At 40.7% G+C, this 20,507-nt stretch overlaps 1 protein-coding gene across 1 annotated transcript; it reads right to left on the bottom strand.

Annotated features, from left to right (window-relative positions):
- Window positions 1-339: 339 nt before the first annotated feature.
- LOC123746640 (uncharacterized) lies at window positions 340-20,180 on the bottom strand. Its single transcript, XM_069316794.1, has 2 exons — window positions 20,046-20,180; window positions 340-3,138 (listed from the first exon to the last, which is right to left on the bottom strand). The coding sequence occupies exon 2, from the start codon at window positions 3,059-3,061 to the stop codon at window positions 1,427-1,429; it is 1,635 nt and encodes a 544-aa protein (XP_069172895.1). The 5' UTR covers window positions 3,062-3,138; window positions 20,046-20,180; the 3' UTR covers window positions 340-1,426.
- Window positions 20,181-20,507: the final 327 nt, after the last annotated feature.

The raw sequence follows: 20,507 nt of genomic DNA, 5'->3' as shown, positions 1-20,507 counted from the left end.
GCAAACAGAGAAAGTGACATTCGTGTTAGCCGTGAGCGCTCAAGAGCAATAAAATGTATATACTGTACTCTTTTTCAACTTTGTCACCTCAATTCTCGTCCTAGGTCTTTCATTTTGGTATCAATGTGTTCGCAATAGAATTCCCCACAGGAGTATATCCATATAAAGCATATAAATTGTGGCATACCACCCGCAGCAAATGCAGAAAGTGACAGCGCATTAGCGGTGAGCTCTCAAGAGCACTTAAATGTGTATTCTCTTTTCAACTTTGTTACCTCAATTCTTGTCCTAGATCTTTCATTTTGGTATCAATGTGTTCATAATAAAATTCCCTACAGGAGTATATGGAAATAAAGTCCAAAACCGCGGCATGACTTTCACAAAGTCAAGCCGAAAGCTGACCAAATTTTTCAATTTTTGAAGCCATACTGCATCATTACCGAACGTTCATCTACTAAATTTTTGACCCCATACTGCGTCGTTAACGAGCGAAAGTGTTAAGTTAAAAAAAGTTATGCACTGTTAATTTCAAACTATTTCTGAGGTTAGATCCAACTCCAGACAATTATCTTGAACACGGGAAGTGACAGTAAATTCCAACTCTGGTTATACGCATTTCTCTAATATTCCTATACATGTGCTTAATTTCAGCAAAATTATTATTATTTTACATAATTCATTGTTGTCACTTCAACAGGAATGACCCTACAATGCCCTCAAAATATTGCTGCAGCTATGCTTTCTTACCATTGTACTATATTGGTGCAATTATCATTATTCTTTGAAGGTCCCACCAAACAATTTCTAAAACCATAATACCTGTACTTTAAATACTAAAAGGCACGTACATTTTAACTTTGCGACAAGTTCTAACATCAGTAAGTACTAAAAATGACTATGTTCATAGTCTATTTTGCAATTAATTAAAAACATAAAAGATATCAAAATTGATGAGCAAAAATAAAGAAAAACATTGAAAATTAAAAACAAATTAAACATAAAAAAAAACAGTGTTGAATGTAATGAAACGCCACTTTCTGGGTGAGGCTCGGAGGCTCGTCCCAGAAAATGGAATTGGCTTAACATAGGCCTAATACAGTAGAGGGCATATAGATTAGGCTTATGTATGATAATTGTTTTCATTTTTCCACGCATCAGTTTTCCATTTTTGTCATAATAGTTAAGTTTTTCTACTAATGTACAGTACAGTATTTAATTGTAAATTAGACTATAGACATGTAATCCATTTTTAATACTTTTTAATGTTAGAAAGTGTTGTAAGCCTATACAAAAATATTAAGTAAAATGCTTTCTTAAATTGGAACTATCAAAATACAATTTACATACTGGTACAGCATATAATAAAAAAAGACAAATATAAGAAAATATATATATATATAATTTGAGCATCAAATATGAGACATGATCACATATAGCTTCTGAAATACCAGGCAGTTGAGCCATTTTTAGGTACAAATGTTTCTTGATGAGCTTTGGAAGTCAATATAGTTGAGACCTGTGGGATAGCGTCTGTGACCTCATGATGAATATCCCTGAAAAGTAAATTTGCAATTTCTGCACCACACTTTGTACTCTCATGTAACTCGGAATTTGAATTTTCTTTCAGGTCGGCTTCTGCTACTTCTTGATGAATTTCAGAAACTTGTTGATGTATGTGTAAAATTTGTGAATAAGATTCGGAGGGACTAAAGCAATTTTTTTCAAGGTTCTCATCAGCCGCTGAGCCATCCTTACACAGTTCACTGTTATTAACTGATAATCTCACTCTCTCATGACAAGACAATGCAAGGCTATCTTTATCTTTGACATTATATTGTCGCGTGTTGTGTGCACTTGCACTTTTACGTAGAGTTCTGAATTTGGAACTTTCTTCCGAATCATGTCTTTCTTGCTTTACCTGCACATCTTCTATTTCACAAGGGGTAGCTGTACCAAAGTGCTCACCAACTGGTAATTCTTCCTCATATTCGACTTGAGATTCACTATGCCTGCACCTTTTAGTATGCCATAATTTCTTTGCTTTACCTCTCTTCTGTGGCCTTCCATGTGGTTTTACAGATTTTCGTGATTTCCTCATCTTTCTATTATTTGCAGACTTTCGACCTGGCTTTTTTGCATCAGGTTGCCGAACTCTATTCTTGTATCCATTGTTACCACAGTATTTCAGCTTATGTTTAGAAAGATACGATGAAGTCTTGAAGGATTTATCACATTTTTCACATGTATAAGGCTTTTCTCCTGTGTGAACACGTTCATGTGTTTGTAACCCTGATCTAGATATAAACGCTTTCCCACACTGCCCACACTTAAAATTGCGTTCACCAGTGTGAATTTTCTTATGAGTAGCTAAGCATGAACTCTGAGCAAATGTAGCATAACAAACATCACACACAAAAGGTCTTTCCCCTGTATGAGTCCTCATGTGATTTTTCATTATTTGATTAGTAGCAAAAGAACGATTACACCAAGGACAATTAAAAGGTTTTTCTCCTGTGTGAGTTCGCATGTGTCCTGGAAGATGTGATGAGCGAGCAAATGTCTGTCCACAAATCCCACACATGTATGGGCGTTCACCGGTATGGACTCGCTTATGACTACGCAAATTTGAACGCTGAGTGAAAGAAGCCCCACATTCCTCACACATATACGGTCTTTCACCAGTATGTATCCTCATGTGATTTCTAAGATTTGCTCCACATGCAAATGTTGCACTGCACACATTACAAGCGATTTTCTCTCCTAAAGCTGGACGTACACGGCGATCGGTATGAGATTCCAGGTGCTGTATCAATTCATCCTGATTAGCATGGGTTTCTTCAACATTCGAATTGTGAAGACTACGATGATCCTGTACATAGTGCACACCCCCAGCCGATAACTGTGACACTGCATACTGCATATGCACCTGGGGGGTTAACTGTCTCCCAACATCCACCCCACCCAATTCAAGAGGAGGAAGCTGGGAACATGCCAGCAATTCCCCAAAACCATTATAACTGGTGTACCAATTGACCCCTGATGAAGGGGACAAGTGGTCCATGATGGTGTGCCACAACACAACCTGCCCTCACTTCATTATCCACCTCACCGCGCCATGACTGTCGGGTTACGTGGCACCTGTAATTATACACTCAGAATTAGCATGCATACTGGATATGCACTGACAAAAAACTAATTTGATTTTGAGTTATATGTCATTATTTTTTTTATCGTTTTAATAACATTTGTGCGTAGTCATTATCCCACCAATAATTTGGAGGTAACTAAATAGGAAGTTTATAAATGACTTCCCAATATTATTGTTCCCTTTATGCTAATAACAAAATACCCCTCTAATGCTGCCCATTAATAGTTTACACAAGAGTGCCATGTAAGCCGAAGTCCACTCAATATTTCATTGCACAGATGAATCAGTGTTATACAAATACATCTCTGAACTTTACATGCCGACAGAGGACACGGAGCTTAACGTACTGTTCAAACTCCAGGTTATTATTATAATCTTTTTTCTTATAAGAGATTCATAAGACTCTTAACACCTTTCATTCAGTCTCGTGTCACATTCGTTATTTACTGTTTAAAATTCAATAGTCTTGAGAATGTGTCATTTTATATAAGTTACCAAACAAAAGATAAAGTCACAACAGAGGCCGAAGATAATAAAAGATCTAAACAGAATGTGAATGCAGATGATTGATGAAGTAACCCACTCTCTATGTCAGGCTTAACCCACCTTCCCCATGTACAAGTGCATATTAAAATATGGATATACCGAAGGAGAGAATGTGTGTACTCGCCTAGTAGTGTTAGCAGGGGTTGAGCTCTGGCTCTTTGGTCCCGCCTTTCAACTGCCAATCAACATGTGTACAGTGTGAGTGAGTGAGTGAGTGAGTGAGTGAGTGAGTGAGTGAGTGAGTGAGTGCGTGAGTGCGTGAGTGCGTGAGTGCGTGAGTGAGTGAGTGAGTGAGTGAGTGAGTGAGTGAGTGAGTGAGTGAGTGAGTGAGTGAGTGAGTGAGTGAGTGAGTGAGTGCGTGAGTGCGTGAGTGCGTGAGTGCGTGAGTGCGGCTGTCGGTGTATGAGGGGGGGTAAGCTGTGTGTGTGTGAGGGAGGTAAGCTTTGGGTGTGAGGTGGGTAAGCTTTGATTATGTGTGACAGGGGGTAAGCTGTGGGTGTGTAAGGGGTGGGTGAGGGTGATTTCCTGATGTTGAATAGTTGTGGTTTGGTATGGTTGGGGTCTGAATGCTTAGCCTAATCAGTGCCGACTGGAAGTGAGAATCACAGCTCTTAAAGCTGTGGATAGATGTGCTTCCACAGCTTCTTTCAATGCATTGCTCATGTTTACTACCTGCAGAGGATACAAGCAGAGTACAACATTTCCACCCATGTCCTCATTACCTTTTTTATTTTAACTGGAGATTTTCACTGTCCACTTTAGCTATTCTCTCTATTTTACTTGTGGCCTGTGCCTGTGTAAACCACATCAATTCAGAGCTTCAAGAATTGTTATAATAAGTTTCCCATTACTGTTATTATCATAGCTTAGATTATACTTATAGCTTATACTTTTTATTTAGCGCACTAAATTGGTTGTATACCTCTTCACAACATTCAGATTCCATGTTGGTGCTGCATATTTTAATATTGGTCCATAAATTGTCTTGAAAGAATATTTATATAGATTTGTAAATGCCATTCTTATGTTTTGTCAGCTACCTATATGATGTATGTGCTGGTATTATGTCTAATGCCTAGTCTCTGGGTTTAGCCCTGGCTCTGTCTCTCCAACTTCTACATTTCCTTTCACCGGCTATTCTTCAGCTATACCCACTTCCCCATTCACCTGAATGGTATCTTGTCCTATATTTCATTCATTCATTCATTTCTAGTTTATCCCGTCCCCCTTTCTCCACCCCTTGATTCCTGTAGTTGCCTTCTTCTTATGGTGTAATTTCCTTCCAGTCTCCTATTCCCCTCTTCATTACCTTACACTTGCTGGGACTGAACTCTTAGCAGTCATTTATCTGCTCACTCCTGTAGCTCATCGAGATCTTCCTGCAGCAATCGACAGTTTACCTCTGTTCTTGCTATACTCATTAGCTTTATGGCATCTGCAAACACCGACATGTAAAATCTCTCCCCCTCAGGCGGGTCATTTACATATATTTGGAGCAGGAATTGACCAGGCTCTAACCTTGAGGGGAACTACTGGCTACATCTCTCCAGTCTCACTATCTCTTCTCTCTTTCTTACCCAGTTCAGAGGCTTTCCTAGTATCCCACATTGCATCTCCATCTTATAAAGTAGTTTCTTGTGACGGCCCTTATTAAATGTTTTTTGATATACGAGGAATCTTATATCTTCTCTTGTTATAAGTCGTATAAAACTTGATCAAATTTGTCTTCTTCAGGTGCTCCACCATTCTCTTTCTTATTATTTTTCTTCAATACCCCAAGACCCAAAGTGAACAGAGCTGCCATCTGGTGGCACTTAAAAGCACAAAATATTGCTGGTGGATTCTTTTTCTTGGGTAGATTTGTGATCCCAAGGCTAATCGTTGCCTTGTAGACAGCTTCATTCTGGTCCTGATAGACAAGATGGGTCTCAAAGATCTGGCACAATTTCCTAAGGCTTGGCTATACCAGTCTTTAAGTTTAGGTGGGTTCCGAGCTATTGCAATGCCCACCATAAAGTACATTTCATTACATTCAGTGTTTGATTTATGATCATACATGTAATTTCTTAAAGTGTAATTACATAAGTGTAGATAAAGGACAAGAGCTACATTCATGGCTCTCGTCCTGTACACAATTGTGTCCCAAAACATACCTTAATATTGTACTATCAAACTCAAAACCTGGTAATAATTGACAGCACTGCTATCCTGAAGGTGTAAAGCAGCTCCAGGAAACAGCAAATCCCCAAAACAGCTTCATATATTAAGGATACCCAAAACAGCTTCATATGCTAAGGAACATCCTTACATAAACATTCAAGATGGATCCATAACTATGTACTGTACATATAAATTCCTGGATTGATCCTAACCTAAACATGCAAATACAATCTCAGCCCATCACTCAACAAACATTTGCCGATTTGACTGCACTTGCAAGTTATCACGAACTAGTATGAGAACTACTTTAGACCACTACTGCCAGTGCTATCAATACAACGGCACCATAACAAAGTTCAACCCTACACACTGTACCCATTTATGAACCACGCTAGTACTTTATCAGCCCAAGAGGCGAGTCTTGAAATTAGTGTAATGACCAATAAATGGTCATCAGTGGGTCTTGTCTTAAGGATCAACATAGATAAGCAACACTTACTGCAGGTTTGGCAAAGTACAGTACTGTACCTCAATACGTTATTAGCCGAGAATAAATCAGGTTTATATGAAGTCTAGACGTTCTGTAAACAATGGGTTAATTTACACTAATCCACTTACATACTGTAATAAAAAGGGAGTTGGCATTACAGTGTTTAGGTGTTAATGCAAGAATTACAGGTGATGATTCCATGGCCTAAACTTTTTGTTCACGACTATACATACAATTAACAATACAGTAATGAATACTGGGTCTAAAATTTGACACTACTGTAGTTATTAGTGACACGACAGCAATTGAGCGGACAAACATAGCACGAGCATTCGGTATAATATGGAGGGACACCTTGGATACAGGGGAGATTCCAGAAGCACTAAAATCAGCACATTTAGCTCCACTACACAAGGGACGTAGCAAAGCCTTGGCAAAAAAACTATAGACCAGTTGCACTAACATCACACATAATTAAAGTTTTTGAAAGTGATTAGGAATCAAATCTCCAGTTTTATCAAGAACAATGTACAGTACAGTGGAACCTCGGGTGACGAATGTCCCTCTTTACAAATTTTTCGGGTTACGAGCTCAATTTCTTCATAAAATTCGAATAGGTTTACAATCTTTGCCTCGCTCTGCAAGGTTGTTGATACATGTATGGGTTGACCAAGCGCGTGGTTCCTGGTGGCACGGGTGACCACGCTTTCAGTTTACCTCCCACCTAGTGACGATCGCACATGAATTCTTTGTAAATAATTTCATTGTTTTTCAGCTTTTTTTGGTTTCTAAACATAAAAGTAATTATTATATACCATGCCATGGATCCCAAGAAAATCAGTAGTAAAGTTCAACCTAAGAAAACACATGTGAGGATGACCATAGAAGAAAAACAAGTCTCTATGGAAAGGTTCTTTAGTGAGACAAAGGAGCAGCGAGCCATAACCAGGTCCTAGTGGTATGCCTCCAAACCGTAAGCGAGAGAGTACCCCAGACATGTCATCAGTGCCTCATGTTATAATGGAAGGGGACTCCCCTTCCAAACACTAACACCTCTCCTCCTCCCCCCCATTTTCCATACGCCAACAAGTCATCAATAAAGGTAAGCTATAACTTGTACATACTACAGTACAAAATATTTGTGTGTATTATGTATGAAATGTATTTTGAAGTTAACATTTTTGGGAGTGTGGATTGGATTAATTCAATTTACATTATTTCTTATGGGAAAATTCGTTTCGGGTGGCAAATTTTTTCTGTTTACGAGTCGTCTCTGGGAACGGATTAAATTTGAAAACCAAGGTACCACTGTGTATTACAGCTTATGCAACAAGATTAAGTCATTGATCTCAGAAAATGCAGAATATCTTATTGTCTCTAATGAGGAGCATACATATTTTGTGCTTGAAAGTGCACTTTCTGTTCAACGTGGTTATTCTGCCTCATAGTTTATATAATAACCATATTTTTTTCAATACTACAAAACATCATTCCTGTAACATACAGTACTTCGTACTCATAGTTCTGATCACCCCCAATATTCGGTGAGTCCCCCCCTTGAGAATCATCAAGCATTAATTTCTGGTAATACTAGTGTATTAGCAGGTTTCTGTAGTTTCCAAATTATTTGGCAATAGTTTTTTGAGACTTCTTCCCCTTTGACCTAGTTGAACAAACAAAATTAAATATTTTCCTTAACTTGATGCTAGGAAAAAAACAATGAGTGTAATGAAACCTCTTTCTGGTATGAATTTAATGAAATCTCCTTCTCCCTGAAAAAAGCTGTAGACGAACAAACTGCTTACCAGGACCGAAGGAGCCGAACCTCTGCCTCCAGAGAAAAACCTGAAGTACCCCTGAAGCACCTGAAGGGAGCCGGTCGGCCGAGCGGACAGCACACTGGACTTGTGATCCTGTGGTCCTGGGTTCGATCCCAGGCGCCGGCGAGAAACAATGGGCAGAGTTTCTTTCACCCTATGCCCCTGTTACCTAGCAGTAAAATAGGTACCTGGGTGTTAGTCAGCTGTCACGGGCTGCTTCCTGGGGGTGGAGGCCTGGTCGAGGACCGGGCCGCGGGGACACTAAAACCCCGAAATCATCAAGATCTCAAGATAACCCCACCTTACAGCCAGATGCAAGAGTCGACAAAAACAAATGACATCCTCTAAATTACTGGAAACCCTTAAAAGTTTAAATCTTTATTCCCTAAAGCACAGGCAGGAGACACACACAATAATTTACACTTGGAAAAATCTAAAGGATTAGTTCCAAGTCTGCACACAGAAATAACACCACAAGAAGGAGAATTAGTCGGAGCTAATTAGAAGGCGCCGCATTAGTCCAGATGTGGGAGCGTTCCTCCGCGGTCTCACAGTCCGTAGGTCCAGCCCAGAACTCTAACTATGCTCCATTCTTGTATTAAGCTTAATGAACATTCTAAAAATCTTTTTACACACACACACACTGGAGGAGGCAGGAGTCACACTGCAGCAAGCACCAGGAATATCGAATTACCTAAGTACTGGGAGCAGGTTGAGGGGCTACAGTGGTGTCCCAGGTTACATAAAGGTTGAGGGAAGTTTAAAAGCAAATGATACAATAAAGAAGTGAAAGTGAGTGAAAATTGCTGAGTTTTAAAAGTTTGTTTTCTTCAATTAACTACAGTATTGTCAATAACAAAGACGGCCACTACCACCACGGGGAATGTAAACATACAAACAGATGATCGTTTCAAAGGATTCTCATCACAAGATATAAGAAAAGGAGGTTTTCTTGGCAGGTTAGAGATAATTGAGGATATGCAAAAGAAGTATGAAGAAAAAGTGCTTAAATTGGACAAGGACAATAGAGCTCTCAGGAGTGAGCTTTGCACTCTAAAAGGAAAGTATTCTTCAGAAAGGCAAGATTATTGCTGAATTAACGGACAAAATAACAAATCGGGTGGAACAAATCAAGGAGCTAGCGAAAGAAAATGAGGCGTAGAAAGAAAAAGAGTGGTAACTTTGAAGAAATAAACACAAAAATAGACTCATATGGTAAACAACTCCAAGGGACCCTGAAAGCTAACATGGAGTTAGGCAATGATCTGCAACTGGAAACATCATTGACAACTCACATAGAGGAGGTTAATAAAGAACTAGAAAAGTATTAAGAAGAAATAAGAGAGACATATGCACAAGTTGTAAAAGAGAATGAGACGATTAAGGAAGTGTGTTTGGAAGTCAAAACCAGAAATGACAAACGAGAAGCGGAACTTAGGGAAGCAATTAGGAAAGAACTAGTAACCAACAGTAAACTTGTACAAAAAAAACACTGCAAATAGAATCCATAATAATTTTTGGCTGTTTAGAGAATGAAATTTCATCTAGGGTGGACAGAGTAGCATTAGAGATGAAAATCATAGAAAAAATAGTAGGATTAGGAGAAGGCCTAAATACAAAGGAACATGTCAATGATTTTTAGGAGGATAAGTAAATATGAGAAAGACAAGAACCAGCCCTTGAGGGTGACGTTTAATAGTGTGAAACATATGTTGGAAGTGCTTAGAAATGCCAGAAAATTGCAATGTGATGAGGATTGCAAAGTTTGGTCAATAAGACAAGACCTCTCAAAGGAGGACAGAGGTAAGCTGAGAATGATCCTCATTGAGGCAAAACATCTACATGGGAATAGAAATGAAGATGATAGGAACTCTTTTTTCTACAAAGTGTTAGGGACTGGAAAGTTAGTGAAAAGGTACATAAAGACAAAGCAACAAAATCATTACAGAAAGAGGGTGTAAAGAACAAATGGAAGGGGAACATGTTCCTGAAAATAGTATATACCAATATAGATGGAGTCAAATAAAAAATATTGGAGTTGAAGGATGTAATTCAGCTCAAGGTCCCAGATATTGTCTCATTAAAAGAGCTGAAACTTAAAGAAAATCTTTTTAAATGAGGTTGTATTCCCAAGGGGCTACTCAGTTTGGAGACGTGACGGGAAAACTAGGAAGGGAGGAGGAGTGGCTGTGCTGGTGAAAGAACACCTGAAGGTAAGAGTGTTAATTGAAACCCCTTGAGATGTTGACATAATGGCATTGCAGGTCTGGAATCAGGATGATAAGCTGATAATTGTAAATGCCTACAGCCTACCAGCAAGCAACACATGGACAAAGAGAAGAACTGGATGATGAACGAGAGGGCCTCATAATGGTCATGAGAGAGATTATGGTAAGAGCAGACATAGATAAATTCTGATTGTTGGTACTAGGGGACTTCAACTTTAAGGCAATAGACTGGGAGGCCTATGAGGCAAGAATGGAGGACATTTGAACAGGCAGATTTGTATGCCTCATTTCGGAGACATTCATGTATCAACGCGTCATGCAGGCCACAAGAATGAGGGTAGGGGATGTTCAGTCAGCACTGGATCTAATATTCACCAGAAAAGAAGAGGTATTTGACATCCAGTATTTTCCTCCCTTGGGAAAGTGATCATGTCCTGTTGGACATTAAATATGCTTTGTGATACTGTATAATCTAGTAGAGAATGGGGACATTGAAACAGTTGATAAACTCAATTTCAAGAAAGGACGCTATGGGGAACTTGGAAAAATTTTCATGGGTATAATTGGACAGACTTGTTTCTAGGCAAGGAAATAAATGAGATGTATGCCAAATTTTGCAAAGTACTAGTATGCGATAAAGGCACACAAACATTCATACCAAAACAGAGATGCAGACCTAGGAAACAGGGTTGGTTCAATAGAACTTGCGAGAGGACTAGAGATCAAAAGACACAAGCATCGAATCATTATAGGAAGAGGCCAAGCCCCCAAACATACTAGTGATACAAAGATGCGAAAAACAACTATACCACAGTAAGGAGAGAGGCAGAGAGGAACTTTGAGAATGGTATACAGTAACAGACAAATGTAAATCAGATCCGGGCCTTATCTATAAATTCATTAAAAGCAAGCTGCAGGTAAAGGATAATATTCAGAGGTTGAAAATGGGAGACAGATTCACAGAAAATGAAAAGGTAATGTGTGAAACATTAAACGAAAAATTCCAAAGTGTGTTTGTACAAAATGAGATGTCAGGAAACCAGACAATAAAAATTCCAGAGAACAACATAGAGCAAATACAGGTGTCAAGAGACAAAAGAAAAAAATACTCAAGGAGCTAAATAAGAACAAAGCAGTTGGTCCAGATAGAGTTTCACCATGGGTTCTGAGAGAATGTGCACTTGAGCTCAGCATTCCACTTCAACTGATTTTTCAGGCATCTCTGTGTACAGGAGTTGTAGCTGATGTGTGGAAAAAGGCTAACAAAGTTCCAATCTACAAAAGTGGCAGCAGGGAAGACCCCTCTCAATTATAGACCTGTATCATTGACAAGTGTAATAGTTAAAATATTGGAAAAAATTATTAAAAATGAATGGGGTGGAACACCTGGAGTGAAACGATATACTGTAATATCATACAGACAGTATGGTTTTCGATCTGAAAGATCCTGTGTATCAAATTTACTCAGTTTCTATGATCGAGCCACAGAGATTTCACAGAAAAGAGATGGTTGGTTTGACTGCATTTATCTGGACCTAAAAAAAGCTTTCGACACAATTCCGCACAAAAGGTTGTTTTGAAAACTGAAACATATTGGAGGGGTGACAGGCAAGCTAACATGCATGAAAAATTTTCTAACTGATAGAAAAATGTGGGCAGTAATCAGAGGCAATGTATCAGACTGGAGAAATGTCACAGTTGGAGTACCACAGGGTCATTTCTTGCACTGGTAATGTTCATTGTTAACATAAATGATCTGCCAGATGGAACACAGAATTATAAGAACATGTTTGCTGATGATGCTAAGATAATAGGAAGGATAAGAAACTTAGATGATTGTAATGCCCTTCAAGAAGACCTGGACAAAATAAGTATATGGAGCACACTTGACAAATGGAATTTAATGTGCATAAATGCCATGTTATGGAATGTGGAATAGGAGAAAACAGACCCCACACAACCTATAAATTATGTGAAAAATCTTTTATGACTTCTGATAAAGGAGATATAGGGATGGTTCTAGACAGAAAACTATCACCTGAGGATCACATAAAGAACGTTGTGTGAGGAGCCTATGCTACACTTTCTAACTTCAGAATTGCTTTTTAATTACATGGACAGTGAAATACTAAAGAATTTGTTCACGATTTTTGTTAGGCCAAAGCTGGAATATGCAGCGGTTGTATGGTGCCCATATCTTAAGAAGCATATCAGCAAACTGGAAAAGATGCAAAGACATGCCACTAAATGGCTCCCAGAACTGAAGGACAAGAGCTACGAGGAGAGGTTAGAGGCATTAAATATGCCAAAACTAGAAGAAAGAAGAAAAAGACATAGTACTATGTACAAAATAGTAACAGGATTCGATAAAATTGACAAGGAAGAATTCCCGAGACCTGGAACTTCAACAACAAGAGGACACAGACTCAAGCCAAGGAAACAAAGGCCGCAAGAACATTAGAAAATTTTCTTTTGCAAATAGTGGTAGACAGTTGGAACAAGTCAAGTGAGGTCGTGTTGGAGGCCAAAACCATCAGTAGTTTCAAAGTGTTATATGACAATGAGTGCTGGGAAGATGGGACACCAAGAGCGTAGGTCTCCTCCTGTAACCTGTAGTTCTCTCCTCCAACGTGCCTATTGCACCTAATGAGGTGCAATAGGCACGTTGAGAGAGAACTCGATGAACATCAAAGGGCCCAAGACTTTTCAACACTACACATATGGTAGTAGTATTGAAAGCCTGGTTAAGAGACCAAGCCACAGGGACTTTGATCCTCGGATTCATTGAAAGATAAACCACAGGTAAACCTTGCAGCTGTCTGTAAACCTTTACAGACTTTCTGGACGCTTTCCTAGTAAAGGTGACAATAAGAGTTCCATGCCCTCTGCACCTCTGTGAGAGGGCCAGGTTCTGGCCTGGTCTCTGGTAGGACAAACACGACTCCTGTGACTTATGTGACCCAGAAGTGAGAAGCCATCTCGGCAAGATAGCTTCAGTGAGCCACCAAGTTTCTCCTCCCAGAAAATCCAAAGACTTTCATAAAAGGTATGCAGAATCATGGAAATAGAATGGTTTACTCATTTCCATTTTGTATGAAGATAATGTCATGTTCATAGCAAACTGTGCCATCCATTTGTATGTGCTGCGTTTCATACGCTAGCAGTATGTAAACAACAGAGTGCAGGCCGCCCGCCACGTTTGAACGCTGCTAGTCAAGTACCATTATAAGTATTAAAGTCAGTAACCAAGCAATGGCTTCACATCAACCCTACAACCAAGGCCATCCACAGCAACACAGACCACCACATATATAATATACAGTACCACATATACATGTAATATATACCACAGACACCTTTCATGTTTCAATATATTATGGAGTATATTTGAAGTTCCTGACATATTTGTAGTATCATTTTATCCTGTCCATAGGACAGGCACTAGAGAGAGAGAAAAAAATCTGTAGTCCAAAGTTAAATAAAACTTTTTTAAATACAGTAATTACCATATCCAGAATTCCTTAATTTTTAATAATACAATAAAGAAAGTTTACACTACCAAAATGCTCACCCTGAATGGACATACAATTTTGGTTTCCAACCTACAGAAAAAATAAAGATAAGCTAGAAGAATACAGATAAAATCAAATATTTATAAGTATTACCATTAGCAAGCTATATAAATTAAAGCTGTTAAGTCTCAAGAAATTAAAATACCTATCTATAACAGAGAATGTGTGTGTTTGTCCAAGGTAGAAGACCAGATGCTTGGGGTTAGTCTCGCCCAACTTTCCAAGGTCAATTGTCTGATGTATGGAATGTCTGGTCGTATTAAGATGGGGGAAATAAGGCCCAATAGTAAGCCCCACAAAACTAGTGAAAGGTGGTTGGCCGAGTCCATAGATTTCTTCACTACATACAGTATATATTACTGTATACACGAGATGTATTTTCTTGCACACTGCATCACCGAATGCCCAGTTATTAGACCATTCAGACCCGTTGGCATGAGGTACCTGGAGCTTAGCAGTTACTTTAGTCACTCTCGTGTTTTTGAGGATATCCTCATAATGCACCCAAAATTTGTCAGTGCAGGCTACTGAACATATGGCCCTGTATGACTAACCATCCTGCGAGATGGGGACTTTTAGTATCACTGCTGCCTTATTCACTCTTGTGCTCATGTTATCCTCATAATACACCAACAAGAGAATGAAAAAGAAAGATAAAAGAAAGGGTAGCTTATGTTAGGTCACGTTTGTTAGAAAGTTTAGAACACTTGAGAATATACTGTGAAAGGGAAGAGTCAACAGCATCAAAGCCAGGTCTCCGGTTCATGTTGGGCAGGTTGTGTATCAGAGCCGATTCGACAAGACGGCGTCTGTGTAGAGTTGAGGCAGGAAAGATTAGTTTGGAGGAAGACCAATCAATAGGATGATTAGAATCCCTAACATGGGATCCCGAATCCCTAACACGTTTCTGCCCGAAAGGCTGCACGTACTAGTGACTTTACAAGATTGTAATTACCATATTATGTATCCTCACAATCCCAATGTACCTTCTTGTATATGCATAAATAAATAAATAAATAAATAAAAATAAATAAATAAATGACAGGAGAGAGCACTGTTTGTGTCTGTAGACTTAACACTTCTTTTATGTTCATTAAGTCTGTCATTTAGTGTATGGCTCAGTTTTATCAAAGTATTGGAGAGGATAAGACGAACAGGAAATAGAGTAGACACCAGCAGCATTAAGAGCAGGAGGAGCAGTGTGAACTAGATTGCTATGAAGTGTTAGTTTGTCGCAAGGCGAGCTTTATGTCAAGAGGACGAAAGGTATTAGTAAGAGTTTTGAGTTCAGATATGAAGGGAAGGCAGAGCACAGTGCTAATAGTGTTGGAAGCAGGTTTAGGATGAAAGCAATTTCGTTTAGCTTGAGAATAGGCACAGTTGATAAAAAGTAAAGGGTAACCAAGGCGAGAGAAAGATTTGTAGATAAAGGAAATTTCAGAATCAAGAAACTGAAGGTCGCTGATGCGTAGAGCGTGGAGGAAGAGAGAGACAAGGACACTTTTCTTAACCGAAGGAGGATGGTAAGAAAAAATAGTAAATGTACATGCCACTATGCATGGGTTTGCGGCAAACAGAGAAAGAGAACCCGGACAAAGAGCTGTGAACGTCAAGAAAAGGAAAGAGGGAATTAGATTACCATTTACCTTTGAAATGGATGGAAGGAGCCAGATTGTTAAGAGAGGAGAGGCAAGGCTGGAAAAGACTAAGGTCACGAGGCCATAAAGCAAAAATGTCATCAACCTAGCGAAGCCAGAGAGAGGGACGAGAGTCAATAGAAGGGAGAAGAACAGTTTCGAAGTATTCCGTGTAGAGATTGGCAAGAACAGGGAAGAGAGGGGAACCCATAGCGACATCGAAAGTTTGAGAGAAGTATTTACCGTTGAAAGAGAATGAGTTAATTTACCGTTGAATGAGAAACCACAGAGTTTGATGAATTCGAGGAAAAAGTCAGTGGGAAGCGGTAGAGGAAGAAGGCCCTCAGTTACCTTCTGACTAAGGAAAGAGAGAACGTCGTCAAGGGGAACATTAGTAAACAGAGTCGACATCAAGACTAATCATCTTACAGGAGGGCTGCAGGCGCAGTCTTTCTATGATGTCGTGAGGGTTATCTTGAGATGATTTCGGGGCTTTTTAGTGTCTCCGCGGCCCGGTCCTCGACCAGGCCTCCACCCCCAGGAAGCAGCCCGTGATAGCTGACTAACACCCAGCTACCTATTTTACTGCTAGGTAACAGGGGCATAGGGTGAAAGAAACTCTGCCCATTGTTTCTCGCCGGCGCCTGGGATCGAACCCAGGACCACAGGATCACAAGTCCGCTCGGCCGACCGGCTCCCTTCGTCACAGGGTGACGAAGGTTGGCAGGAGAAAAAGTGCCAAGGTAAGGAAGGCATCAGAGTTTTAGCGAGCCAGGAGGCAAGACGATAGCCGACAGAGCCCTTTGAAGAAATGATAGGACGAAGAGGAACACCAGGTTTATGAGGCTTAGATAGACGGAAGAGAGGGGCAGATGACACGGAAACGTATAATAATAAGATCAAAGTCAGGAGGACAAAGACCTGAGAGCTGTCTCAGTTTGCGGTTGAAGAAAGTTTTAAGACGATACCAAGGGTTAGAAATCAGAAGAGCATATGTGCAAGAGTCAGAGAGCAAGACATCTGATTCTGGAGGTAGTCCACGGGGTCAAGGATAACTACCGAATTGTCTTTGTCGGAAGGAAGGCTAAGAATAGAGTTCATAGATTTCGGGAAGCAAGGGCAACCTAGAAGCGACGAGGAAGGTGGTGATTTTAGAAAACAAACTGTTAAGAACTGGGATAAGGGCCCCTCTAAAAGCAGAAAGGTCCGAAAGAGTACTAGAGTTGGAATTAACAAACTTATCAAAGGAACTAACGAGGTCAATGCCACAGCGCGGGCCAGGGGAAGCAGCAAAAGAGAGACCAAGTCAGAGAAGTTCTTGCTGGTGCTTAGAGAATGGGGAAAGATGAAAGGTTGGTAACACAGTCAGAGAGAGTATTTAGCCCAAGGACTGTTGGAAATCAGGCGTTCAAGTTTGTTGTGTAGTGTGGAGGAGTGGTGGGAAGAGGAGAGGTGAGCAGTATCACCTCACCACGTGAGCAATGTTTTTTCAGTCACGTTATTGTGACTCATCATCTCCACAACTGATAAAAGCTCAGATGTTTGAGAGCCAAGTTACAGCCCCGCTCCTGTGCCAGGTAAGTCCACTACGGGCTCACCATAGCCCGTGCTACTTGGAAATTTTTCCCAGTAGCTGAACCTTAAACAACAATATTGAGAGCCGCAGAGAGCAGGAAGCCGCGGCTTCCTTATTGAACAATGTCAACCGTATCTCCTGGCTATTTATTGATAATTTTTAACTCTTTTTAACGTATTTTTTTATTTAAAATTTACTTAAAAAGAGTGAGCGCTTCACCATCCATGTAGTTAAAAACTAGTCTGGAAATGGAAAGCAACGCATACGCTCCCCTCACAATGTTCTTTGTGTGTTCCTCTGGCGACAGCTTACTATCCAAGACCACCCCAAGGTCTTGTTCTTTATAAGTTCTTGAATTCCTTTCCACATAATTTACAAGTTGAGTGTGATCTATTTTCTCCAGCTCCACATTCCATAACATGACATTTATTCACATTGAATTCCATTTGCCATATGTCGCTCCAAGCACTTATTTTAGCTAAATTCATTTGAAGGACATTACAATCGTCTGCGTCTCCTGTCTTCCCCAGTATCTTAGCATCATCTGCAAACATGTTCACATAATTCTGTATTCCTTCTGGTAGATGGTTTATGTAGACGATGAACATTACTGGTGCAAGAACTGAACACCACGGGACTCTGCTAGTAACATTCCTCCAGTCAGATACATTGTCTCTCATTACCGCCCTTGCCTGTGTCAGAAAATCTTTCATCCATATCAGAAGTCTGCCTGTCACCCCTTCAGCATGTTCCAGCTTCCAAAACAACCTCTTGTGTGGAACTGTCAAAAGCCTTTTTTTAGATCTAGATTGATGCAGTCAACCCAACCACCTCTTATCTCTGTGGCTCTATCATAAAGATTTTGTAGATTTGTTACAGAGGATCTTTCTGTCCGAAAACCATAGTGTCTGTTGTTATGTCTTTACTCTCTAGGTGTTCTATCCATTTGGTTTTAACTATTTTTTCTAGTGTTTTGACTACCACGCTTGTTAGTGATACAGGTCTTTAATTTAGAGGGTCTTCTTGGCTATCATTTTTATAGATTGGATATATGTTTGCCTTTTTCTAAATATCTGCTAGGATTCCAGCGGACAAAAATGTCTGGAATGCGCGCGAGTGCGTGCAATTATTTGCGAGAGATCTCACTAATACCTAGTTGCGCTTGCGGGGATTGAGCTCCGGCTCTCTAGTCCCCGCCTCTTAACTGTCAATCAACCGAGGTACAGATTCCCAAGCCTACTGGGTTTTATCATAGCTACTTTAGAATCTGTGTATGGAGTCTGCCTCCGCCACATCACTGCCTAATGCATTTCATTTGTTAACTAATATGAAACTAAAAAAAAAGTTTGTTCTAAGGTCTCTATAGCTCATTTGGGTACTCAACCAAATCCGCCTGTGTCCCCTAGTGCGTGTGCCCCTTGCGTTAAACTGTCTTTATCTACCCTATCAATTCCTTCGAGAATCTTGTATGTGGTGATCATGTCTCCCCCTAACGCTTTTATCTTCTAGCGACGTGAGGTTTAGTTCCAGTAGTCTCTCCTCATAGCTCATACCCCTCAGCTTGGGTACTAGTCTGGTGGCATACCTCTGACCTTTCTCCAATTTAGTATTGAGCTAGACAAGATACAGACTCCATGCTGGAGCTGCATACTTCAGGATTGACCTGACGTATGTGATATGCAAGGTTCTGAATGATTCCTCACAAGTTTCTAAAGGCCGTTCTTATGTTAGCCAACCTGGCATATGCTGCTGATGATATATATCCTCTTGTTAACAAGCAACACTGAAATAATCGACAGATATAACAATGCAGGATTCGTAATTCTGTGGCGCGGGTTCGATTCCCGCACGAGGCAGAAACAAATGGGCAAAGTTTCTTTCACTCTGAATGCCCCTGTTACCTAGCAGTAAATAGGTACCTGGGTGTAAGTCAGCTGTCACGGGCTGCTTCCTGGGGGTGGAGGCCTGGTCTAGGACCGGGCCGCGGGGACACTAAAAAAAAAGCCCCGAAATCATCTCAAGATAACCTCAAGATAACAACAGAAGACTCGACATCAGCGAGGCGCTACGCATCAAAAAGTCAAGACCAGCAATCAACAACCAGTTAATACATGATTATATTCTACCCACTTAAAGACCCCGCACCAACACAGAGACAGTAGAGGCAAGAACATAAGCTGCTAAGGGAAAGGGAATCATCAGGAGAAAGTACCAAGCCATTACGACTATATAGCACTGGGAAGGGGTCAGGATAAGGATTTGGGATGGGACGGGGGGAAGGAATGGTGCCCAACCACTTGTGGACGGTCGGGAATTGAACGACGACCTGCATGAAGCGAGATATATATATATATATATATATGAGGGGGGCCGAGTGCCAAGGGTTGTAGGTAAAGGGAGGGGTGATTGACTTAGGGGGTGAAATGGAGGGGGGGCGGGCGGGATATTTTTTTTTTTTGGGGGGGGGGAGGGGGAACATAGGGGGTGATCCTCCCCCCTTAACCCCCAACCCCCCCCCCCCCTCCCCATTACCTGTCCCAGTAACCCCCCGCGGATAATTAACACGCGCTAAATTCCTTATGGAAATAATGGTGGAGGCCGTGGCGGGGCGAGGCTGGGCCACGAGGGCCCACCTCTCCTCCGGGGCCCCAACAATGGGCCAAGATCAACACGAGAAAAAGTTGCCCGCCACCATCCTCTCTCTCGACGCTTGACGGCCATTGGCCCGCAGCCAAAACCACCAACCTTTGCCTCTTTTGCGCCACCAATGGCGAAATAACCTGCTACAGCACCTGAATACTCTCGGAAAATAAATACGAGAGGGAATTCTACCGTGTGGGGCATTCAACAAGGCGCTGATGGACTTACCGGGGGCCAAAATAGGGTGATGAAGTAGGAATCAAACTCCAGCCGTCGACATCTGTGTGTTATGGTGCCGACTCTACAGATACCCGCCAGGCCCCTCCACCCTGCCACGCTGCCACATCTACACCCACCCCTACCTCACTCTCAACAACCTTAAATATAACTCCTCCCCTTACATTAAACCCACAAAAATAAATTAGCAAATATTTTATATAAATCTAATATAGGAGATATGTGATCTCGAGCGTTTTATGCCAGAAAAATGTAAGAGTAGAGTAATTCTTGGCATTTTTCCCAGGACCCAAGAGTCCTGTGCGCTGTGAGAGATGCCACTATTCGCCAGATCTTACAATAATTACTTCAGCTCGTACCTTCCAAGGTGTTATATGTCTACATTATTTACTTCCTTACAAGGACCTTATATACTCAGTGTCCCCAATGAAAACCGGTATTAATGATATACGT

This window comes from Procambarus clarkii, chromosome 85 (assembly GCF_040958095.1).
Source record: "Procambarus clarkii isolate CNS0578487 chromosome 85, FALCON_Pclarkii_2.0, whole genome shotgun sequence".
In the NCBI taxonomy this organism is placed as follows: Eukaryota; Metazoa; Arthropoda; class Malacostraca; order Decapoda; family Cambaridae; genus Procambarus; species Procambarus clarkii.
This window is presented reverse-complemented; position numbering and strand designations above follow the sequence as displayed.

Excerpts from the sequence above, each read along its gene's own strand:
- LOC123746640 (XM_069316794.1), bottom strand. The coding sequence starts at position 3,061 with ATGGACCACTTGTCCCCTTCATCAGGGGTCAATTGGTACACCAGTTAT.